We start from the raw sequence: 25,796 nt of genomic DNA, 5'->3' as shown, positions 1-25,796 counted from the left end.
GTAAACAGCCTGTAAATTCCTGGGCAGGTCATAAACAGTAGGACACTCTTTGGCAGTGTCCGTGAAAAAGAAAAAAAAATGTAACGCGGCCGTAAGTTTTTTCTAAGCTTTACACAACCATTTGTTGTATGCCTTAGGTCTGATTCACACAGCCATATGCAAGACACACCGGAGAACCTTGGGTGCAACTCGCATCCGACAGCAGGTGGACACCCATTCGTGCGCTCTCCGATTTCCACGGACCCTGCACATTGCATTTCCTATTCTCATCTGTGAGAACGAATGAAAAAAGGACATGCAAGGATTTTTTTCAAATGGACCATTGCTCCATGTGAAAAATCAAGAATAGGAATAGAATGGGGCCATGGATCGAAAATGCTGCCACCTTAATGGGTCCTTATAATCATGTAATCCTTTTACACATAACATCTTTATATGGGCTCCACAGTCGGCAACAAATGAAATCTATATATATAGATCATCTAGTCTTCATCCCATTTTCAGTTACTCTCAACGTGCAGCTCTGTATATTATACATGCACCCATTTATGGACAATCTGTGTATGCAGCACTTCCATAGAGTGCTATAAGGGTGTGTGTGTGTGTAAGGTTCTGTATACATCACATAAAGCTCCTCTCCAAGTGTATCCTTAGGGCTCCATTGGCCTTCGATGGGTCAGTATACCGTTTTTGTGTTATGAAATAGTTCAGTACACTAAAATATAAAACAGCGTTATATACATTTTTTTGTTTTTAAATTGGAGCCTATTAAGCTTCTACAGCCTTCTGTCAGAGGTATACAGCAGAAGATCCCCCTGACATATAACTTCATCATGGACCGAAAACATGATGGGATCGAAGTCTAAACTAAACATGGCCAACAAGACGCAAATTACAGAACTGAACTTGCATGTAAGAAGCTCCCGAGACAGATTTGTAAGTCACACATTAAGGCCTCATGTCCACTTGAAAAATACAATCCGCGCAGAATCTGCCACGGATTTCCGCGCGGATTTGCTTTAAATGGTATTTTTTTGCATGCAGATATCCACACACATTGCTATCAATGTGATAGCAATGTTGCCGATCCGCGGCAGAATGGAGCATGCCGCATTTTTTCTCCCACACGTGAGAAACGCAATTCTTTTAAAATGCCATCTGCGGGTGCAAAAATCAATTTAATGGACCGCGGATGGCCAATGATTCCCTATGGGCAAAATCCGCTGCAGATTCCGCTGCGGAATCCGCAATTCCATTTAGCAAGTGGACATGAGGCCTAAGTCCTTTCACATGTCATTATAAACACAGGTATCTTATATCAGCAGTTTGAGGGTGCCGTTTGCTCCTCCTGTTGTTCCTGTGAAAAAGAGGTCTGGACTAGAGATGAGCGAACGTACTCGTTTAGGGCGATTTCGGAATCGAGCACCGCTTTTTTTCAAGTAACTGACTACTCGGGCAAAAAGATTTGGGGGGCGGCGTGGTGGAGCGGGGGGTAGCAGTGGGGAACAGGGGGGAGCTCTCTCCCCCCCCCCCCCACTCCCCTCTGCAACCCCCCACTCACCCCCGGCGCCCCCTGAATTTTTCGCCAGAGTAGTCAGTTAGTCGAAAAAAGCGGTGCTTGATTCCGAAATCGCCCTAAACGAGTACGTTCGCTCATCTCTAGTCTGGACATTGCAGTAGAGCCTGTGAAACAATCAGCAGTGATTCTAGGACAAACAGCACTTTTGACTGGAGAGCCGCCGACTGACAGATGTCCCCTCAACAAGCGCGGCCCAGACATAGTTTTCACAAGTGCAGGTACACATAGTAGGCAGTAAATAGGAAGAAGCAGAACTGCTTTTCTGCACACAGCACACTCCTAAGCATGAATCTACTGTATGCTTTCTAATCAAGCTATTATGCAAATGATAAAGTATATTTCTTAGCCGCTTTGCATAATAGGTCAACGGCCCTTGGCCTTAACCAGGGCAGTATCCTATAATAACAGATCCAAGATCCACTTTAACACTCATCCCACCAACAAGAAGACAAGTGTGATGATAATTACACTGCGGACTGGCTTTGTTTCCTCTGCGTTTTTGCTGGTAAACTTAATCGCGGCCGCTTCTCTTGAATCTCATCACTGCTGCGGCCGCCGTCCTCTGACTCTGTACTGGGGGGCTGTGGTGACTCTTGCTGCTGGTGGATGAATTCCTCACTTTCTTTCTGGAGCGCTGCATACATCGAGGCCACCAAGTACTAAGAAAACAGCAAATAAACATTAAATAATATATTAACCGGCTAACATACAGATCTAGAAGCACCTGGCAATACAAAGATGAAACAATCACGGCCTCTCTAGTGTCCTCTGTAGTCCTGCAGAGTTGTATTCTACTGGTAGGTCACCCGAGTTCAAGCATCTCTACTAGAGATGAGCGAGCATACTCGGTAAGGCGATTTACTCGAGAGAGCATCGCTTTTTTCCGAGTAACTGCTGGCTCATCCGGGAAAATTAAGGGAGGCCCCCCCGAATTTTCAGGGACGAGCCAGCAGTTACTCGAAAAAAAGCGATGCTCTCTCGAGTAAATCGCCTTACCGAGTATGCTCGCTCATCTCTAATCTCTACAACCAATTAATCATTCCAGACAATCAAAACTGTTTCATATGGGATATGGTCATTTACATTGTTACATTACCAATGCAAGTGTGATCATACCAGCAATGTAATGAGGTAGGGAAGAAGTCAGCTGAAGACCATCTACCATGTAAGGCTACATTCACACAGGCAAGCACCCAAGTTTCTCGGCCCAATATCGCACATGACAACGTGTTTTTTCACAGTGATGAAAGGAGTTTTTGATTTGTGCGTCTCGCAAGGCACCAAACTCCTGTGAGATTCGCACCCGTGAACAAGCCCTTAGAGTGCATTTGCTCCGGCTAGAAATCATCCAGTAGTTACAAGTGCCGATCAACAAAACATGTCAACCGATGCTCATTCGCACACGGCCAGTGGTTGTCTGTATGGAGACAACATCCTTTGTGCAGCCAACAGGCGAGCATTTTTATGCTTCCTAAACCATGACCGCTGAAAAACAAGCAAATGCCCATTCATCAGCTGACCTTTGGCCCTTTTACATGGCTCGATGATCAGGTGAATGTCCGTGCTCGATATCATCGAACCGTGTAAGAAGGCCCTTCATCGTCACGTGCATGTAAACTGCTGATCACTGTGTTTGCTCAGATATGATATGTGTGTACAGACGGTATTCACATCTGTGTGTCTCATTCATGGTACTGCGTCTCCCAGTACACTGGTGGGGTTTCACATACTCTTCCTCAAATCCTGACAAAGCCGCCCGCAGGCGGTGAGAAGTGTGTGTTGATCCTTACGGCAGGTCCTTTTTTTGCTGCTATAGCTTTGATGAATCGGACTTTTTGTTTGTGGAGCCATTTGTTTTTAGATAGATACTAAATAGTTACCGTGTTTCCCCAAAAATTAGCCCTAACTGCATTTTTGGGGAGGCTTAAAATATAAGCCCTACCCCGAAAACAAGCCCACGCTATGTAACATAAAATATATAATATATATAAAAAACAACACATTACCTAATCAGACTCAGTCCGCGTCTCTCTCACTGCTCGCCGGGGCTCTGACGAGTTTCTAACAGTCCTCGGACACCCGCAGAAGATTACTTCCTGGTTACAGGATTCATAAATCCCACATCCAGGAAGTGGATGGCTCTGATTAGCTGAGCAGCACTCGAGAACCAATCAATACAGCACTCGATGAACCAATCACAGCCATCGCGTTGTGGAGGAGGGATTTATGAATTGGCCGAGCCAAGGCATTGATTGGCCAACTCATTAATCCCGCCTCCACAACGCAATGGCTGTGATTGGTTCTTGAGTGCTGTTCAGCTAATCAATGGCACGCTGGATGAACCAACCATAGCCATCTCATTCGTTCATTAAGCGTTGCTCAGCCAATCAGAGCCATCGATTCCAAAATCCTGTAACCAAGAAGCAATCTTCTGTGGGCAGCCAAAGACTGCAGGAAGCCTGCCAGAGCTCTAGAGGGCAGTGGGAGGGACGCACGCCGAGCCCGCTAGGCAAGTATAATAAGACATCCCCCCCATAAATAAGACCTAGTTCCTCTTGGTACTGGTGTATCTCGTCTCCGCTGGAAGTAGGGTGGAGACATGGGTTAACCGGGCTGACAGAGAGGGGAGGGCCAAGTGACGCCCACAGGCTGTGATTGGCTAATGCATGTCACAGTCCCCAATGGGCTTCCACCCCAGCTGATGTCAGAATGTTGCATCTCCCCTATTTCCACTGGCTGAGAACCCGGAGCTGCAATTGTGTGGGATCACATCTCCCCTGATTGAGACGCTGCTGCGGAGCATGTTGCCCCCATGCGGAAGTCGGTTGTCAGTGTCCCCGCTAGGCCCCCCCGCTCGTACTGTCCCCATATCTCCTGCGCCTATGCTCACGGTCCCGATGTCTCCTCGGCGATGTTCTGCGGTCCTTCACTGTGCTGTAACTCTCCACCCCCCGCCGCTCTCCTGCGCTGCTCCGGTCCTCCGCTGCACTGTCTCTCACCACCCCGACGCTCTCCTGCGCTGACAGCCTCCCAGCCCATGTGCTCCGGTCCTCCGCTGCACTGCCACTCACCACCCCGCTCTCCTGCGCTGACAGTCTCTGGAGTCGGGACAGCAACAGCAGCGGGGTCCGGATGGGAGATGAGAGCCTAGACCCAGAGATGGCAGGGTTGCAGGGGCCCCCAATTAAAAGCTCTGGGTGTCACCTGTCTCTCAACACAGCTCAATTATGTCTCCACCCCTAGCATCCAGTGGAGACATAATGCACCAGTACCAGGCCCCTTTTGGGGCAAAAATTGATATAAGATAAGGTCTTATTTTCAGGGAAACTGGATATCATATTTAGATTTATTTCTTGCTGCTCTACTCTTGTTTTGTTACTCAGGGTTGTCTTCATTTTATAATCTTTTTGACTATTGTACCCTGGATTTGCATAGATTCCCCATGGAGCCCCGCTCTGTATGCTTACCAGGTTGATTTCTATTCTACATATCATTATATTTGGATTTACACATTTGCACTGATTAGAGGTTTTATTTATGCCTTTGTACTTTAACCTCCCCCCTCCAACAGTCAGATTTGAAATTGGAAAAACCCTCCCAAAAATGCATTTTCAATTTATGTCTCCTATAAATATATTTAGCACAGATCTCAGTTGCCTTGAATGAATTCTTAACCCCTTAGTGACATTGCTAATTTTCACCTTAAGAGACAGTTGTTTCCCTTTTGTGTTCCAGTGGTCATAACTTTTATATATTTTCGTCCATGTAGCTGTATGGCACCTTGTATGTTGCTGGTTGAATTCTAGTTTTTATAAGAACCAATTTCAGGTACATATCATGTATTGAATAACGTTTATACCTTTTTTTGCTGGGGGCAATAGAAAAAAAGCTATTGCACCATTTTTTTTTGGGGGGGGGGGGGAGGGGGATTTATTTTAATGGTATTTCACAGTGTAGAATAAATAGTGGATTACCTTTATTCTACGAGTGATAAGAACGCCAAATCTGTAGAGGTTTTATTCCGTTTCACCACTTATACACAATATAAGCACATTTTCTTTATTCATTTCATTATGAATTAAATGGTAAAAACACTTATTTTGTATATCAAATTAATGCAAAGTGTTAATGCCTTAAATTTAGTTCCTTACATGAACAACAGCATTTCTTACCATTTGCTGACTCTGATTTCCCAGGACATCAACAAATGCCTTACAGATACAACGGACATGATCACCGCGGACCTCCTTCGCAGATTCATAGCCCACAGGTACAATAGTCAGAAAGTACTGTACTATATGGCAAAGTGCTTCTCTCAAGGTCCCAGACTGGACAACCTTCAGAATACCTCCTTCAAACATAAGTGCTAGCTTCTTCAGCAACATGTTAAGGTAGACAGGTTGTATGTTTAAGTGCGACTCTGGCTCCAATGGAAACAAAACCTTCACAAAATGTAATAGTGGAACTTCAAAGAGTGATTGTTCTTCTATGTCCATGTCATTTATATAAGCCAACATCCCAAAAAACATAGTGAAGAAAAAGTGCGCAGGCTGATCCGGCGGTCCTCCAAGACTGATGAGCTCCTTTAAGAAATGTAAAGCCAATACTTTGAGCTGTGAACCCCCGTAATCAAGTAAAGAGCAACCGATCCCCCAAAGTACCAGGCTCTGTCTTTGGAAATAAAAAGCTGAAATATCAGCATCATTATCAGTCAAGACCATTAACATGGTTGTCTCTAGTGACTCCACTTGTTGTATATTCCCCAGATGAAAGGGCGCGGACCTAAGAGTTCCCTGGCTTTCCATTCCGTTACTTAAGAACCTGCTTACGGCTGAAGGCCACTCTGCGGATGCTTCCAAGCTTTCCCTATGCAAATGAATAAGATCTTCAAAGAGATGCAGGAAATCATTTGTAAGTTTGCCGAAAAGAGCCGGACTTTTATTCTTAAAAAGGAAAAGCAGCGAATGTAGGACGCCGGCGATTTTCTTGTGTAAAGGTTTGCAGCTTGGCGTGGCAGCGATCCGGAGGAGCCTGGTGATTATCCAATTGCTAAACTCTGATAGGAAGAAAACAGAAAACATATTCTTAGATGACATGCCATGTACAACTCTGCAACTAAATCTTATGGCATTAATGTATCTAAAGTTAAAAAAAAAATGCAAATTTGAAAATAGGCTTAAAGGAGATGTCTCGAGGAAGCAGTTAATTTTTTTTTTTGCCCAGTCCCCCCCATTAAACATACATTACAAAGCCCCCCTGTAAATGACATTTCTAGCTGGTTCGTACTTACCGTTCCAGCGTTTCAGCAACTTATAAAAGTTTCCTCAAGATGGCCGCCGGCTCTTTCCCCGTCGCTCGCTGCAGCCCGACGTGCGCGCTCCCGAGACGCCGCCAGCTGTGTCTCCATGGCAACCGGACGCATCGCAGCCGCCGACCAGACGCCCCGCAGCCGCCGACCAGACAGCAGGTAACCGGCGCTAGCCCCCGGCTCCCCAGCGCTAGACCCTCAGCCCAGGTGAAGGCCCCGGAGCCCAGCGCTAGGTTCCGGAGCCCAGCGCTAGGTTCCGGAGCCCAGCGCTAGGTTCCGGAGCCCAGCGCTAGTTCCCCCGGCCTAGCGGCAGCCCCCCCCCCGGCGCAGCCCGGCGCAGCGGCAGCCCCCCCCGGCCTAGCGACAGCCCCCCCATCACAGCGGCAGCCCCCCCCGGCCTAGCGACAGCCCCCCCCCGGCGCAGCGGCAGCCCCCCCCCCGGCCTAGCGACAGCCCCCCCCATCACAGCGGCAGCCCCCCCCGGCCTAGCGACAGCCCCCCCGGCCTAGCGACAGCCCCCCCGGCGCAGCGGCAGCCCCCCCCCCGGCCTAGCGACAGCCCCCCCATCACAGCGGCAGCCCCCCCATCACAGCGGCAGCCCCCCCCCGGCCTAGCGACAGCCCCCCCGGCCTAGCGACAGCCCCCCCGGCGCAGCGGCAGCCCCCCCCGGCGCAGCGGCAGCCCCCCCCGGCGCAGCGGCAGCCCCCCCCGGCGCAGCGACAGCCCCCCCGGCGCAGCGACAGCCCCCCCCCCGGCGCAGCGACAGTGTCCCCCCCGGCACAGCGACAGCCCCCCCCGGCGCAGCCCGGCGCAGCGGCAGCCCCCCCCCCCCGACCCATCACTTACCTGGGAGGCTTCTCCGCTGGGCAGCTCCAGTTTCTGCACCTTCCTCTAACAGAGGATGGTGCAGAATGGCCGCTCCAGCGCGCTCCCGAGCAGTGACAGCTCGTCTGCGCATGCGCAGAAGAGCTGTAGCGGGGAGCACACTGAAGCGGCTCGTGCTGAATGGAGAAGACCGGACTGCGCAAGCGCGTCTAAAAAAGCAAGCTGCCAGCGAATTTAGACGGAACCATGGAGACGAGGACGCTAGCAACGGAGCAGGTAAGTGGAATAACTTCTGTATGGCTCATATTTAATGCACAATGTACATTACAAAGTGCATTAATATGGCCATACGGAAGTGTATAACCCCACTTGGTTTCGCGAGACCACCCCTTTAATTAAAAATATTCTAGTGTTTTGAGGCTACAGATCTACGTGAACCCATGGTTAAGAGCTAAAACAATTCCTAAGTATTCTGGTTTGGCAATCAAACTCTTTTCCATCTGTGGAAGCTTGTAGTTTGTTTTTTTCTTACTGACAATTTAAAGTAATACAATTGCATACAGAGCAATCCCATAATATCCCACAATGCACTTATTAATAGTGTTTCCTAAACTCCAGTCCTCAGGGACCCCAACAGGTCATGCTTTTAGGATCTCCCCAGTATTGCACAGGTGATGTAATTATCATCAGTGCCTCAGACATTGCCACCGGTGTTCTCTCTGTAAGAGATCTGCTAATCCTGACGCGTTTGGGGAGGTCGTGAGCACTGGAATTTGGGAAACACCATATTAATAGAAGAATTCTATGGGGTGGAAGGAGATTGATGCGCTCTGCTAGTTTCCTTTGTCCTATGGAAGTGAATGGAGAGATGGTCATGCATGCACAGACTGCTGCTACATTCACAGGGGTCCTTCATTCTAAGGATGGACAAGCAGTGAGCAGACATTTATCCCCTATCCTGTGGGTAAGTAATAAATATCTTTAGTGGGAAAACCCCATTAATGAATAAGAAAAAGTGTACTGAAAATATAGGGAATCAAGTTTTGCGCTGTGTGTTCACTAAATCATCCGGCAAGCCAGATCCTAAATGCTGACAGTAAAGGATATTGGGAATGTAATTTCCCCAGGCTATCCCTGCTCTCTTACTGCTCATAAAGGGAGTAATGTTGGTAAGAGAAGTACGTTGGGTCATTTCTGTATGGAATCTTGTAATATAAAAAGTGCAAGTCCACCAAATGTCAGCCGAGGCTTTGCCCCATCATTTCAGCCGATTGCCCCAGACCAACTTTGACATCCCCAATAAACCTGTTTTTATCACGGGCCATTTCACTACCGGGCAAATGTTGTATTACTTGGCAGCAATTCAGATGATTGGTTATCCTTATAATACAAGGATGGTTTCAAAAGCACAGGAGTTGCTCTCCATTCTGCCCAAAGCCTCCCCTCTACGATATCCATATGTTGTAACAAGATATATGATCAGGGGGGAGGATCTCGAGGAGACAACACTTTTAGAAGGGGTTTCTGAGATTATTTAACATTTCATAAGGGCAAATAAGTGGATAAAAGGAAGAAAAATAAATAAATAAAAACTGTACAAACCTCTTAAGGTGTCCTCTGATGCTGCTGCTGACCTGGAAGCTGCATCAGCAGTCGCAAGCCGCCTGCACACACATGACCTCAGAGGCCAGGGATTGGCTGCAGTGGTTATGTGACCCCTGCAGCAGCTTCCCGGACCAGACTAGAAGCGGTGGAGCGATGGCACATTTAAGAGGCAAATATAGTTTGTTCATTTATCCACTTATTCTCCAACTGTGAAATTTTAAATAATTACAGAAAGCCCCTTTAAGCCCAAGAATACATGGTGAATTCAGCTGAGCAACAGAAAAATCCATAAGAGGGTGCATCACAATTTGTGTAACTTAACGGGGTTTTCCCACTACTTAAAATTACTCCCCAGCCATTCTTTACTTCATGGCTGCTGCTGACCAGGACATGTGACTTCTGCAACCAATCTCTGATCTTTTATCTGCAACATGTTATGACACCAAAATTACAACTGAGAGCAACTTTTGTGTGACGTCACTCAGTGATGCAGAAGATGCCACCCATTCAATTTTAATGGGCGATGTGTGTTATGTGACAGAGACACAACATATCTTTTAGCAAAACAAAAAAAAAAAAAAAAACTAAAAATAAAAATGGATTGACAAGAAAGTCACATCAAAGTTGTGCCAGTCACACACATCACAAATGGCTGTACAGTCCGAGCCTAGGACTATAAACTCTCTCACTGAAGTTTTTTTTGTATTGCCTGCAGTCAAAGCCATAGATCAACAAACATGGTTCGATGTATAAAGAGGTAACCTACCGATACAGCTCCAGTCGGCCTCGCTGGTTTCACAGCCATTGATGGAATTAACAAACATACGTGGCGATGACTTCATGATGTGCTGGATGAAGTCCAGCAGCATTACTGAACTGGGTTGAGATTCAGTATTTTTTGACAGCTCCACGGCAACTGGAGAAAACGAGGAATCAAGAATCATCGATTAAGCCATAGAGACCCAACATCACATTCAATTATGCTGCACTTTTTTTTACCCAAGGGCCCATTTACACATAGCGATTATCACTCAAAATTCACTCAAAAAAATAAAAATGAGCGATCATTACGTGTAAACGCGGGCATCGCGAACTTTTTGTCTGAACGATTATTTTAAAGTGAACTTAGAGTGTCTCTCAATAGACCGTATGCTCTGTTCTCCACAGGACCTGGAAGATTACATTGTAATTTTCCGGTAGGCACGAGGAGAACAAAGCTGAGCATGTGATTAATCGCATGCTGGGCCCTGCAAACAGGTCCTGGAGGTCCTTTTACATGCAAATGAAAGTGATAACGTGTTAATGGCCATTAACACTTTATGCAAAAAGATCCCTAAAACTTTCAGTCTTTCAATCACTTGAAAGATTATCTTTGCGTGTGAATGGGCCTTCAGAAAACCAGCAATTGTATGTCAAGCTGAATCTGCACAAAACTTGGCTGGTCAACAACAGACACTAAAAAAGGAGGCCATATCAGTTAAATCTTGAGCCTGGTTTTCCAACTGGAGCTGCATGGAGCCTGGTAAGAGGTCCTGTAGGAGAAAGTAGTCACAAGAGCCGTTACAGACGGGCCTCAAGCTGACCACAGCCTGAGGACAAGAAATTGTGCTTCACTGCACATGTCGATGGAAATTATGACATGCGGGTGGTTTAGTTGCCACAAAAGTGCTGACAGGTTCACTTTAATATGTGCTTAAATCAGAATTATCCTATACAATTCAGATAATCAGCAAATATTCACTCCTTCGCTTCACACATACGACTATATACGTCTTAACTGCACATACCGCATGCAGTTGGCATGTATATCGCCGCCCGAAGTCTATGCTGCGTATGGAGCGGGCTCGGGAGCCAAGCCTGCTCCATACATGACTGGTATTGGCGGTCTTTGATAATTGACGCCCACTGGCAACAGCTGTGATCAGAGATAACTGATAACAGCTGTTAACCCTAATGTCCCGATCAGGATTTAAAGGTCCCAATTAGCACTTTTATGTCTTGTTCGTCGAAAAAAAAAGCTGCTCACGGTTGGAAATGCCAATTTAAGTATCTTTGGGCTCAATGTCCCTGTAGTCTGGTGAATGCAGTCTTATATTTCATTGCTAATATGTTGAAATGAAGACATGAAGGTATTGGCACAGGGCTGAAGCAGAGATATAACAAGGCCAGAGGTGTATTAGTTGGGCAGCAGTAGTGCACACGAGTGTTAGGATGTTGCAGTAGTCTAGGCAGGAGATGATGAGGTCAGCACTAGGGTTCTTCTTGCTTTGAGGATGAAGAAACATGGTATTGGAGAGAGGTTTTTGAGTTGTAGGTGGCAAGGACTTGAACGTACAGCTTCAAAGTAGGGTGGGATCCCACAAGTCCGCTTTCCCAAGGCCGCAGACTTGTGGGAATGCGGGAAAGTGTGAAGCCATTAACTGTGACTGATAGTAAATACACATAAAAGCACCTTATGGCAAAATAACAGACTTACCAACATCCACGTCTGTAAGGATCCGGTCTATGAACTGGCAGAGAATCTGTCTTGGTTTCTGGACAACTGTTTCATAAGACTCGGAGCTGGCACTGAAACAGTACAGAAGGGATATTTCACATAACATAAGACGTGTAACTTTAATTTTAGGGTTAATGCATAATTGCAAATGCTACAAAAACTGTCCTCTCCTATGAGCCCCATAAACTAATGACCTTAAAGGGGTTGTCCGGGACTTGTCTCTATGATGATCAGCGGTGGCCCACCACTTGATCAGCCGATTCCCAGTGCTGCTGTCACTATGGAAAGTCCAGGCAGTAGATTGCACTATGGTGAGCTCAATGGCCTGGGTTGGTGCCACGAATCAGCTGGTCATCTAGTGATAACCTTTTCTGAGGATAGGTCATCAATAGGAGAAAAGAAAAGTCCCAGACAATCCCTTTAAAGGCTATTGACACCTTTGAGGGAATTATTTTTCAGTTAAATGCTAATATTTGGGGCTGACAATTATTTTGCAATAGGGGTTAATTAAAGATCTTGCACCATTTGTGTTCTGCAGCTTCTACATATCACTGCAGTGGTTTCAGACAGTCTTCAGATCCTTTCACTTTAACATTTTATGTTGTCTTGTGCAAATTAAAAAAATAATAATACAAATTTTCCTCCATCGTTCTGCAGTCAATACCCCATAAAGACAAAGTGAGAACAGAATGTTAGAAATCTTTAAAAAAAAATCATTAAAAACTAACATTTTGCATTGACATAAGTATTCACACCCTGTACTCAGTAGTTTCTTGAAGCATATCTGGCAGTGATTCCAGCCTCCAGTTATCTTGGGTGTGATGCTACAAGGTTTGTACACCTGGATTTGGGGATTTTCTGCCATTCTTCTCTCCAGATCATCTCAAGCTCTGTCAGGCTGGATGGGGGCCGTCTACAGACAGATGGGCAAACGATGCACAACAGTCGTCCCCGTGCCGTTACACAGGAGCAAGTATCACTGGATCGCTGACAGAGGGCCTGGCAGGGAGGTGGAGGGGCTGGAGGAGAGTTCCGCCCTCTCCATTCACTGTAAGCCGTGGCTGATCAGTATATGGGGATGAGTGTAGACATCTGTCCAGTGTAAAGGGGCCTTTACTGAGGGGAGGCTTCTTTCTAGCCACGGTGCCATCAAGCCCTGATTGGTGGAGTGCTGCAGTGATGATTGCCCTCCATGTAGTTTCTCCCATCTGCACACAGGATCTTTGAAGCTCAGTCAGAAGGACCATTAGTTCTTGGTTGCCTCTCTTACCTTCTCCCCTGATTATGTAGTTTGGTGGGTTGGCAGCTCTAGGAAGAGTCCTGGTTGTACCATTTAGTAATTATGGAGGCCGCTGAGCTCTTGGGAACCTTCAGTGTAGCAGAAATGTTTTTGTATCCTTCTCCAGCTCTGTGCCTCCATACAATCCTGTCTCTGAGCTCTACAGCCAGTTCTTTCCTCATCATGGCTTTGGCTCTGATATGCATTGTGAGCTGTGAAATCTTCTATAGACAGAGGTGTGTCTCTTAAAATAATGTCCAATCAACTGAATTTAACACCGGTGACTCCAATCAAGGTGGACAAACATCTCAAAGATGATCAAGAGAAACGGGAGACCACCAGAGCTGAATTTCAAGTATCGTACCAAAGGGTCTGAATATGTAGGTCAATGCAAAGTGATAGTTTTCATAAAGAAAAAAAAAACTACAAAGATTTCTAACATTGTTTCTAGTTTATTGTTATGGTGTACAGAATGGAAAAACTTGAACTTTTATCGAATTTGCACAAGGCCAAAACATAATAAAATGTAGAATGAGTGTGCAGACTTTCCAGATGCACTGCAGACGCTGCAGCTTAAGGCCACTCTCACACGTGTTCACTAAACGCTGCGTTTGACATTGCGGTAAAATTTAACGGCAATTTCAAGCATTGTTTTTGAAGCATGTTACAGCATTTGACAGCATTTCTCTAACGCACCCCATCATTGTGATGGGTGAGGAGTAGAGATGAGCGAACGTACTCGTTTAGGGCGATTTCGCAATCGAGCAGCACTTTTTTTGAGTAACTGACTACTCGGGCAAAAAGATTCGAGGGGCACCGGGGGTGAGCGGTGGGTTGCAGAGGGGAGTGGGGGGAGGAGAGCTGTTGCTGTCCCCGGCGGTGCTCTCCGGACTTATCAGCCGGCAGGGGAACTTTCTGCCTCCAACAAGAGTTTGCTCTGATTGGCTAAACGCTGCTAAGTGACAGCCCGCTCAGCCAATCACAGCTAGCGCTGGATGCGTCTAATCACAGCCATTCATTCATTGAATGGCTGCGATTGGACGCATTCAGTGCTGGCTCTGACTGGCTCAGCCGGCTGTCACTCAACGGTGCTTAGCCAATCAGAGCAATCGGCCAAGTTCACAAAGCCCCGACAGCGACTTCACCAGCTATGCGAGTATTGATTTTTCTCTTTTATTGCAGCCAAAAAGCTGGCATAACTCATGCCAGCGCTGCTGAAACCGGGCGGAATCTGCAGTAAACGCAGCATTTCTGCAAACGCCAGTGTGAGGGAGGCCTAAGGCTGCATTCACATGGTCTCTCTCGCCAACATACGTTTATCACGCCGATGTGAGGCATTTTACTTTAAAAAACACCTTGCATCACTTCTGTGAAATTGTGATCGTCAGGCGTGTTTCACGCGTGTAGAGAATCACAAGTATTCCCCGCTGATTTCAATGCACATGGCACGGCATATGAGTGCCAGGTAATGTCCTTTAAGGTCCCATTGGAAACAACGGGCGAGGCGCTCCGAGGGAATGGTAGGAGATAAGACATGCTGACATTTTTTCTCCTCGCAGCATCGCCAGGCGGCTCCGTTATGGGAGCAAAAAAGGGGAATCCTCTAGCCGAACAGAGATCTCTATGCGGATGTGACAGCAGCCACACGGGTGAGCGCGATATAGGACCCCATATAGTGCTCCCCGCCATGTGATGCAGGGATTCCCCACTGCGGCTGACATGCTGGACGGTCGTGGAGTTTCTCCCATTATCTTCAATGAGAGACTGTGCTGCGATATCACGCAGGAAGATAGAACATGCTGCGATTTGTATCCTGCATGGCGGGGCATGCGGGAGGACATCGCTCAGAAGAACGGGGGGCATATTTGTGTGAGGTTTGTCCGTCTCGCAGCGCACAAGTCTGGTGTGATCTCATCACCCCTGTGAAGCCGGGCCCACACAACCAGATTTGAGTTGCGGATTCCGCGAACGTTTGATCTGTGGTAATACGTGGCCAATCAAACGCACTGACTTACGCGTTACACATTAGCGTGTCGGAATTGCGTAATCTACGAGCGGAAAATAGGAGGCCTTGTGTTCTATTTTACTGCGGACATCCGCGACACAGAGCCCGTTCTCTACGGTGGTGAATACACCCGCAGCCCTACACCATTATATTGCAACGGGTATCCACATCATCGCTAAGCGACGGCACAGCAGATACAGAAAAGAAAAACTGCGCATGCGAGTACGCGGTCAGGCAACTGTTCACAGGGCTACAGCTGGGATCCGCTGCGGCGCCCCTTGTGGATTCTGCCCGCGTGCGCCCGGCCTATGAGCGTGTATTTGCAGGCTGATGTGCGCTGTCGCCTCGCGTTTCTCTGCCCATCAGGTAGATAGTTGTGGTGTTGCCATCCCCCCGGCTTGGTGCACAGTACAGTTCCCATGGCAACCGCTCACATTCAACCTCTTCATCTTTCTAGAAAGCTGCGTCAGGATTGGTTGCCATGGGCAACCAATCCCCCTTCACCATAGCCCGTGCCGGTCATCCTCCTGCCGGCGGCGAACTACAAGACAGGCCAGGCCTGGACTAATAGTCCCGCCATGTTTGCTGCTCCACCTCCGGTCTTTACCTGGCAAGCTCTCGCAGGGCCGGGATCATGGAGGCCATCTCCAGCCCGGGATCCGCCACCATGCTGCCTCCGGAGTTCCCGGGTAAACAATCCGAATCTACCAGTCAGCGCCGAGCAGCGATCTCTACAGGGGCCGCGGAGGGCCAAACTTCCACAAATCTCGCGAGAGGAACTCATCATCCTCCCGCTGCACGCGCAGTGTGTCAGAGCGCGCACCGGCTTCACCGCAGTTTAACCCCTTAGTGGCCAGAGGATTTTGTGCCTTGAGATCAAACGGTTTTTCTGGTTGCATTCCCAGTGGTTGGCTCCAGGCTTCTTGCACGCGGGGCTTTCAGGCTGCATTCACACGTGCAAGAACATTGCCTGATTTTTGTGCAATGCAATAGTGCTAGAAAATGCAGAAATAAGAGACCTGCGCTTTTCAATGGCGTCGTTCCCATTTACGATGTTTTCACGCCTGCCATGTGGCGAGATTTGTAAATTCGTAACCCGCCCTATCTCTGTTTTGCTATTCTTTCTCGCCCATGTTTCCCTGTGGAGCCTCCATTTTATCGCAACGCCCGAACTTGCGATCACGCAGCGCGGTTTTAACATGATCAGCGCCTTTTGTTGGCTATCGCTCAGGAAAATCACGATGCGAGCTTATTTTCAGGAAAAAGCATCACTGGCGCTCAAACGACGCACGAACAAATATGCGATTTTTGCAGCGGCGATTTATTCTGCAGCAGCAATGCTGTGAGCAGGAAGAATCCTGGCGCGTTCTAACTGGAGACTAGAACCTGCCGATGAGCGGTCTGCCGCAGGATGCACACACAATGGGTGTCTATATACTGTGTGATGCCAGTCGTGCCCGACTCGACGGCACCTGTGGAAATGCACCCGCAAAAGTTGCATTCGAGATTTGTAGGCGCAACTCGCACCAGCCAGTATTCGGATATCTTGTCCGCGTGCCGTCTGATGTGCTGAACGCCGCAAAGACGTCTGTGTGCAAATGGCCTTAGGGCATTATGAGTCATACACTGCCCGCAGATACTGGGTAGGGCTGCGGTTGGCACAGCTCATGCCCGGGAATCTGACGTCACAGACGTGCGTAATGTGATTTTTTTTTCATATTCCACGCTCTGTTCAGTAAAGGGTCGCACATAGAAACGCGGCGGCTTCGCATTGTCTGCGTACGGACAGCATTTTATACGCATTCAAAGGGCTGCATATGATACGCGGAGAAATAGAGCATGCTGCCATATATCCCTCCTGTGTATCGATACGCAGCGCCCACACACAGGTGGGAATGGAAGTCCATAGGCTTTCACTGCCTTCATTCATCGTGTGTTATACGCAGGAAATACACGTGCGTAATATGTGGTGACAATACGCCCGTAGGAACAAGCCCCTTTGTTTTGGACAAGTTGTGTTCAGACATTCTGATTGAAGGCTGTGCAGCTCCAATGTCGGAAGACGTCCAATAGGGTACTCGTACTGTATATTACTGGCCTCCCTGTTGTCGGGGCCTCTCAAGCATGTCCCATACTGCAGTACCGACTCTAGCCATTGTATAATGGCAGAAAGAGAAAACCCCTTAGGAAACCCTGAATCTAAAATTGGATTGCAAAGGAGTAAATAAGAAAAATCGTATTGCGCGTGTCCAACGGCGAGCCGTGAGGACCATGCTCAGTACAGCGAACCCGGAAGTAGTGAGCTCCACACGGATGTCGCAGCCTGCAAGACACAGGTGTGCAGGGCTCACTGGCTACGGGCAGATTCCCCGCATGGAATCCTCGCACAGAATCCGATCCGCCCGTGGACACAAGGCCCTTCTTTCTTATCTTGATCAGCTCGATTACTGCGATACCAAGTAGTAGAGATTTTTAAAATTTTGTACTACTTTTGCACAATAAAAACATGTTTTTAAAGAAAAACAATTAAATCTATATCGCTGAATTTGTGGAAGAGGGCAAATTCCACAACACTGTGTGAAAGGTTCCTTAAGGCCTCCTTCACACGGGCGATTTTTGTCGCGTTGCTACAAATCGCATGCATGAAAAGCCCATGCTTTCCTATGGGCTCCTTCACACATGCAATGTTTTGTAGCATGTGACAACCCGGCACAAAAACCACGTGGGTCCGGCGATAAGCCGTGCGACACGCGAGTTTTTGTAGCCCATGTTTCCCTATGAAGCCTTCCTCTCTGTTGCATCGCGATTAGGGATGAGCGAGTATACTCGCTAAGGCACTACTGGCTCGAGTAATGTGCCTTAGCCGAGTATCTCCCTGCTCGTCCCTAAAGATTCGGAGGCCGCCGCAGCTGACAGGTGAGTTGCGGCGGGGAGAGGGGGAGAGAGAGATCTCCCCTCCGTTCCTCCCTGCTCTCCCCCGCAGCTCCCCGCCCCGCGGCGGCACCCGAATCTTTCGGGACGAGCGGGGAGATACTCGGCTAAGGCACATTACTCGAGCGAGTAGTGCCTTAGCGAGTATACTTGCTCATCCCTAATTGCGATATAACTTTCACAGTAGGAAATCCTACTGTCAAAGCCATAACCTAAGCCCTGGCTGCAGGAAAAAAAAACCCACATACATCATCTCTCCAGCGCTGTGAGCCCGGCTGAGTCTTCTTCCCAGGTCCCTGGCACTATTCTTCATCTCTTTTCAATCCCCGCCTCCTGGAAGCACTGGCTGTGATTGGCTGATGCTTAGCCAATCACAGCCAGCGCTCAATGAACCAATTACAGCCATTCATCGAGCGGTGACTCTGATTGGCTAAGCATCAGACAATCACAGCCAGTGCTTCCAGGAGTTGGTGATTTTCAATCCCAGGCCAGAGATGAAGAAGACAAGTGCCAGGGACCCAGGGAGAAGCTGTAGTGGAGCTCCGTACTGCCCTTCTAGGTATGCTTTTTTTTTCTTTCCTGCAGTTAGGGTATATTTTTGGGGAAGGGCTTATATTTCTTTTTTTCTGTCTACCTAGCTGGGGCAGATTTTCGGGGTAGGCGGGCTTCTATTGCAAGCCCTCATCCCGAAAATTGGCGAGCGGGCAACGCTGCCAAAAACGCGGCACCAAGTGTTGCCGCGTTTTCAGCAGTGCTAAAACCGCTGCCCATTCATTTTAATGGGCGACGCAGGGCTGAAAACGCCCCAAAATAGAACATGCATCGCTGTCAAAGCGCAGCGTTGCAAGGCGCTGCATTTTCAGCCCTGTGAGAGCAGCCCCATTGAAATGAATGGGAGTGTTGTACAGCGTTTAGCGCTGGGCTGAAAAGGCAGCGCTAAACACTGTATAAAACGCCCTGTGTGAGGGAGGCCTTAGGGCGGCTTCACATGCGCAAAAATGCACACATTACCGCAATGTATTTACTCCATGAATGTTGTGCTTTGCATGCTTCTTTGAGCATTTTACTGTACTTTTTGCTCTGACGGGGATATTTCACATGGGCACGGGACACACTTCTGCCGTGATTTAAAAGGCTATATAGCCTAATTAGTTTCAGATGTGTTCTTTTACCTGCAAAATTGCGCAGCATAATGTGCAATTACATGAGTATCAGGTGTGTATCAGACTCCTATGGGGCCTATTAATGAGCAAATGCGCACTAAAATAAAGCATGCTGCATGCGCAAAAACGAAAATGAGGATGATTCCATTCAAATCAATGGGTTCTATTCTCTGTGTATTGCGCATGAAAAATACGTCCATGGGAAGTCGCCTTTAGGGCGCCTTCACACAGATTGTCAATACTGCTGAATTTCTGCAGCAAAAAATTGGCAACAAATATCCAGATGCCAAATCTGCGCCTAAATTGAGTGGATTTGCCACAGATTTCAACCTTTCCATTATGAAGGTTGAGAATCACAGTCAAAGTCCGCAGCCTAAATGGACATGTTGCAGATTTATCACTACAAAACACATGTATGTGAGGCGTTATCCACACGGGCAATTGTGTCGCACTGCGCCAGTGCTACAAATTACATGTATGTAGAGTCCCTGCTTTCCTATGTGTTCTTCCACACGAGAGATGTTTTGTAGGCTGCTACATTGCAATACTACAAAATCGCGGCATGCTCTATACAGCCATGATTTGAGATTTCTTTTCTAGGCATTGTTTCCCTGTGGAGCCTTCCTTTTTGTTACATCGCATCACATGAAAATGCGGCTTTCTTGCGATGCGATGCAACGTTTACTGTAGGAAATCCTACTGTAAAAGCCATAGCTGCGATAAAAAATAAACAAAAAAATAATCCATAATCTAATGAGCGCCGTCCGGCGCGGCGCAGGTCTCTTCTTCACATGCGGCACTCAGCTTGGTTGGTTTATAGCCAGCCCTTCCTGGAGGCGGAGATTTTGATCCTCCAGTCTAGAAAGGGCTGACAAGAGACTGAAGACGAGTGCCCCACGTGAAGAAGATGGTTTTTGTTTTTTTTTACTGCAGCTAGGGCTTATTTTCAGGGTAGGACTTATATTCAAAACCTCCCCTCCCCACCTCAAAAAAAATTCCTTGCAGGTGGTTCTATAAAATTGCGCGACCTTGTAGCACCACCTGCAACTTTGTAGCTCCACAAAATCACGTTATCGGCTTGAGAAAACGCAGCGATATTGTACGGACCCCTGTTGCGAAATCGCTGTGATTTTACCGCGTCACTATCGTGTCGCCCGTGTGGATGCGTGCTGAAGCTCATGGTTTCTAGTGAGTTCTTGCGGGCTACAAAACATTGCTTATGTGAAATAACCCATTGGAAACCATTGGCTTCACATACATGCGTTTCGTAGCGATGATTTTGTCGTCCATGTAAAACAGACCTAACTACTGCTGTGGCCCTACCCTTTATTTGTCGCATGGCCGTCGGCCTGGGCACTCAATGATTTCATGTGTTTCTACTGTATAAGGCCATCTGCACACGACCAGATTTCAACTGCGGAATCCGCGATCGTCACCCATGTGGACAATCCGCGGTATTCCTCAACCATTGAAATAGTAGAACATTCACAAGTCTGCTTATATGAGCCGAGAGCAAGTGCGATTTCCATGAGCGGATTTAAAAATCACATTTTTGTGCGGACTCCACACGGACAACTTCCATTGAAGTCAGTGGAAGCCATCCAACCCACAGGCCTTTTGCAATCGAAGTTGCAGGTAATCCGCGGGTAACCACATCATTGCCTAATAAGGGTGCCCACCCACTAGCGTTTTTTTACTGTGAAATTCGCAGCGTTTTTTTTTTTCTGCAGGGGTCTTTGGGCTATGGGACATGCAAAGCTAAAATCGCGATCGCGCAAAATCGCGATATCGTGGTAAATCGCGATTTTGCGCAATCGTGATTTTTACATTACAAGTCCCATAGACCCCCTGCAGAAAAAAAAAACCTGCGAATTTCGCAGTGAAAAAAAACGCCAGTGGGTGGGCGCCCTAATGGCGCAGGAAAAACAAATATTTAAAAAAAAAACATCTGTACTGCATATAACCAACTGCGAGCTTCCATGGTCTTCCGCAATACTGAAAGTGAAGATGCGCAGGGTCGCCAGCGGGGTCAGAACTGGATTCCACTATGGGCTCCTGCCTGCAGAATCCGGACTGCCTGTGTGCAGGCGGCCTTAGGCCTTAGTCAGACGGGCGTTTTTTCGCGCGATTTGCGCATCGCATGTCGGATGCGCATGCGCAAATCGCGTGACCGGGGGCGAAAAATCGCGGGAAAAATCTGCACCTAGCCGCGTTAATCGTCGCAGCAAAACGCCCGTCTGACCGGAGAAAAATCGCCGTGCGCATCAAAATGCGCATGAAACTTAGACTGGCCGGTGAAAAAAACGCAGCTAGCTGCAGTAAATGATTTTGGTGCGCACAAAAAAACGCTGAACGCAGATAGGCGCGATCTGCAAATCGTCGTGCCCTATAATTTATCGCATATCCGCATAAAAAGCGGACATGTGACCGATACCATAACGAAACATTGGTTCTATATATGCGCAAATCGCGCGAAAAAACGCCTGTCTGACTAAGGCCTTATACTGCATTATACAAGAGGAACCGGCCTGTGGCATGCCGCCATCCTCACTAGATAGCAGCACAGCAGTTGTCACTAAATTGAGGGAGTACATATTTTTTGAAAAACTCCATTTTTTTTTTTACCTTGGTTCGATAATAACTATTTACTACAATGAAGTATAAGAAACTAATTTTCTATTATCTTGGGCTCTCAGAATTGCATTATTTTTTCTAGCTTTCTGCATGTATTCTAGCAGCCTTGTACGCTCCAGCTTGCAGTGAGAGTTCGAACCCTCTGCGGCGTCTACAGATCACCATGGCGACTAGGACATTTACAGCGCGTCACTGCAAGCTGATCCTTGGTGACTGCCAATCATGTGAAATGGTGCTTGACCCGCCTGCCTGCTTCCTGCAGAGGGATTGGGCCGTGGGCATGTCCCTCAGGTAGCAGGTTACTAGCTGCATGCAGGTGGTGCAGACGAAGAAACACAAGTCTTACCTGCTGACTGTTTCACCTTGGGAAGCATCCCTTAGAAATTTAGTCTCATGAAGGGTTTGCAAGAATTCAAGTAAGTATGAAAACTTTCTGGGGATGTTCTTATGTGTTCTACACGGGGAACCGACAACGCTGTATGCAAATGGATACATAGTGTGAATAATTCATTTATGGGATCAGAGCATCCTGCTGCAGAGTAAGATTGAGGAAGTCGATAGGCGGCACAATTACATGGCTCACAGTAGTAGCAAAGGGAAGAAATAGGGATGGAGAGAAACTTTGTTTTAAATGTTTTGGATAATGTTTAACTCTTTAGGCCCCCTGTCCACGGCCGTAACGGAATATTGCTAGGTGGATGGGGAAGAGCTGTTAGGCTCACCGCGGAGAATCGCGGCATGCCGCGATTTGAATCTCGCAAGCGGAGAATCGCTATGATTCTCCGCTCGTGGATGTCGGGTCTGCACTTTCCATAGTAAGTCTACTGCGTTACCTGCGGACGGATTATCACTGAGGGTAATGCAATGAACTATCGCCCGTGGACAGGCAGCCTAATTCACGATGCTGCAGGGATTCCTGTTCCCTGAAATGTGTTAGCTTAGTGGATACTTGGGAAGCTGGAAAGATCTGATTCATTTTCTTACCCGTCCGGATCCTGGGCGGGTCTTCTCCGTCCTAGCCAAATCTTCTTTCCTCTGCACGATGGTCCATTTTTATTTTTTAATCTCCTGCTTTCGCCCCCGATCCGCAGCACATCTGCAGTGTCAGCTGTGGGTGTACCGCGCATCAGACAGCTTCCATTGACTTCAATGGAAGTCGTCAGTGCGGGATCCGCTGAAAAATGGAGCATGCTGCAATTTGTTTTCCGGACCGAAAAGTCCGCAAATCAAATCCGCATGCTTAGTTTGCAGATGCCCATTCATCTCTATGGACAACATGATTTGCGGATCTCCCACGCTGGTGCCCCACACTGATTCTGCAAATCAAATCCGCCCATGGACATGATGCCTGACTTTCTTACTGAGACGAAGTCATGCATATGACATTAAACATATACATAGGGCACTATTGACTTGTTGAATGGCAACAGAGTGCCCTAATCAGATACATGGGCCGTCAGTGTGCATTAACATACCGTATAAAGAGGATTTTCTGCCATCTGCTACACTACTAGCCTTTGCTTGGAATAATGAAAATGTTACTCGTTGCTACTTGTAAAGAAGCGGGCATGAGTTTAATTCCACACCTAATGTGCCCGCCTCCTCCCTATATAGCAGACAGTACAATAATAGTCGAGCTGCTGATGTGTAAGTCGTAAACAAGGTCTCAGGTGCAGGAATATCGTGTCTCCAGTGATTTTAAGAATTACTTCCATTTCAGGTGTAGAGTAAGCCCCTGAAGGTATGGTCACACTCTCAACCTCATAAACCGTTGTGTGGCTCTTAGAGGTAAGTCATTTCTAAGAATGAACCCTCCTTCCACATTAGGGTGCCTACCCACTTGCGATTTTTTTTTCCTGTGATGTTTTGCGTTTTTTCTCAAGAGCAATTAGTATAGAATGTGTTCTTGTCCATCTGGGGTTTTTTTCCCGTTTCGTGGGGTTTTTTCACATAGGAACTGTCAGTTGCATATGTCTCCTTATTTTTCTCTTAATGCACCCATGATTGTCAATGGAGGGCTGCAAAAAACGCCGCGAAAAACACGCAAAAACGCCGCGTTTTTCACGCACAAAAATCGGCAACGCAAGTGGGTAGGCGCCCTTACAAAGAATGAACTTGCCAACAGTTCACAGTATTGATTGTGATGTTGCGTTTGAGGCTGTGTTTCTGTAGCTGAGCAATAATGCATTGTACAGTTAATAGAAAATTAGTTTTATAAGATGATTTCTCCGTTTAAGTTGCATTTTAATTTTGGGAAATATACTACTATGCAAACGTTTAAGGCGGAGGTGGAAAAATGCTGCAAAGTAAGAATGCTTTCAAAAATAGAAGTGTTAGGAGTTTTTTGGTCAAGTAACAAAATTTTAGGTGAATGAACAAAAAAAGAAATGTAAATCAAATCAATATTTGGTGTGACCACACTTTGCCTACAAAACAGCATCAATTCTTTGAGGTACACTTGCACATAGTTTTTGAAAGAACTCGTCAGGGAGGTTCTTCAAAACATCTTTGAGAACGAATCACAGATGTTCCGTGGATGTAGGCTTGCATAAATACTTCCCTCTTCATGACTGGATGATGAGATCAATGCACTGTGGGAGTCATATCATCACTTCCAGGACTCCCTGTTCTTCTTTACACTCAAAATAGTTCTAAATGATATTGGTTGTATGTTTGGGGTTGTTGTCCTGCTGCAGAGTAAATTTGGAGTCAGACACCCTTTGTTTTTTTAAATTAAATTCTTGCGGGGGGCGTGGCTTACCGCTTAATGGAGTAAGGTGTTCCCGCCGGAGCTCCTGCTCGAGCCTTCGCTTCAGCAAGCTGTTCCGCCGTCGCCGCCGAGAGAAACAGCTTCCATGGGGAAGAAGAGGACACCGGAAGCCCCCAGGCAGCCGCTGAAGCCCCCGGCCCCGAGTATGGAGCGTTTTCTCCGCTCCCCAGGAGCCCCGCTACTGAGCGGCAAAAAAAAGATGGCGCCGCTTCGGCCGGCACGGGAAGCCGCCGGAGAAGAAGAAGCGCAGCAGAGGACACAGGAAGAAGAGGAATCCCGGGCCGGACCACCGCAGTCAGCAGAAGTGGAAGCCCGATCGGAGGGGGCAGCAGGAGACAGCAGTGAGGAGGAGGTATGGCCCCAGGCAGAAGACAGAGGAGCGGAGGGTCCGGCTGCAGAGGGGGGAGGGGGAGTCGGCGCTCCCAGCACACAAGAGGAGAATACTGCAGGGATAAACCCCCCAGGCATGCTGAAAGCCAGCTCTCCCCAGAAAATGAGCCCTGCAGGGCAGACTACAACCCCACAAGAACCCCCTAGATATCCACAACAGGGAAGCCCAAAAGATCAAGGGCCCCAAACAAAGGAAAGGGAAAGGGGCACTCAAGAAAGGGGGAGAGATAAGGGGGAGTCAGGAAGCCGCCAAGAACCAGGCCCTGACGCTGTCCCCCCCTGCAAAGACCCACACAAGGAGTGAAGGGAGCATTGACCCACAACAAACCCTGGGATACAGAGGGGAAAAGAGCAAACAAAAACAAAATACCTGAAAGCCCCCCTGCACAGCCCAACAAAAGATCCACAATCACACAGGCCCCAGGCAACCCTGAAGCCCAACACGCAAGCCATAAAGGACCCCAGGCCCCACAAACAAATGATGAGGAATGGGACTGGAGAGCCCATCTGAAGGCAATTCCCACAAAAGGGGAGATGAATGAACTCCTACAGAAACTGGATGCAGCCCACAAGCAAGATATAGCAGTCCTACAGAAAGACATCAGAGAAGTGGGACAGAGAGTGGCGGAAGTTGAAGAAGTACAAGAAGAGTTCCAAACCACTATAGTAGAACACGCGCATATTCTGGAAGCACAAGCGCACCAGATAGAAGAATTGACCAACCATATCGACGACTTGGAAAATCGTCATAGGCGCAACAACCTTAGGGTTAGAGGCCTGTCCGAAGAGATAAACAACGACCAACTGGAG

General features: G+C 47.6%; 2 protein-coding genes across 3 annotated transcripts in view; one reads left to right on the top strand and one right to left on the bottom strand.

Moving 5' to 3' along the window:
• The window catches only part of ATR (ATR serine/threonine kinase), a 73,799-nt gene extending 57,963 nt beyond the window's left edge, over nt 1-15,836 (bottom strand). The window contains exons 1-5 of the mRNA XM_066599541.1: nt 15,706-15,836; nt 11,794-11,885; nt 10,084-10,233; nt 5,752-6,635; nt 2,048-2,238 (exon numbers count right to left, since the gene is read on the bottom strand). Coding sequence (XP_066455638.1) covers nt 2,048-2,238; nt 5,752-6,635; nt 10,084-10,233; nt 11,794-11,885; nt 15,706-15,767 — 1,379 coding nt within the window. The 5' untranslated portion in view covers nt 15,768-15,836. The remainder of the gene's footprint in view (nt 1-2,047; nt 2,239-5,751; nt 6,636-10,083; nt 10,234-11,793; nt 11,886-15,705) is intronic.
• Nucleotides 15,837-22,153: 6,317 nt separating this feature from the next.
• The window catches only part of PLS1 (plastin 1), a 113,929-nt gene continuing 110,286 nt past the window's right edge, over nt 22,154-25,796 (top strand). The window contains exons 1-2 of one of the 2 annotated variants that reach the window (XM_066589623.1): nt 22,183-22,242; nt 23,547-23,614. The gene's annotated coding sequence lies outside the window, so the exon portion shown is untranslated. Of the gene's footprint in view, nt 22,243-23,546; nt 23,615-25,796 lie in introns of both variants that reach the window. The other variant, XM_066589631.1, reaches the window with a different exon arrangement.

This window comes from Eleutherodactylus coqui, chromosome 1, assembly GCF_035609145.1.
Source record: "Eleutherodactylus coqui strain aEleCoq1 chromosome 1, aEleCoq1.hap1, whole genome shotgun sequence".
NCBI classification, from domain to species: Eukaryota; Metazoa; Chordata; class Amphibia; order Anura; family Eleutherodactylidae; genus Eleutherodactylus; species Eleutherodactylus coqui.
This window is presented reverse-complemented; position numbering and strand designations above follow the sequence as displayed.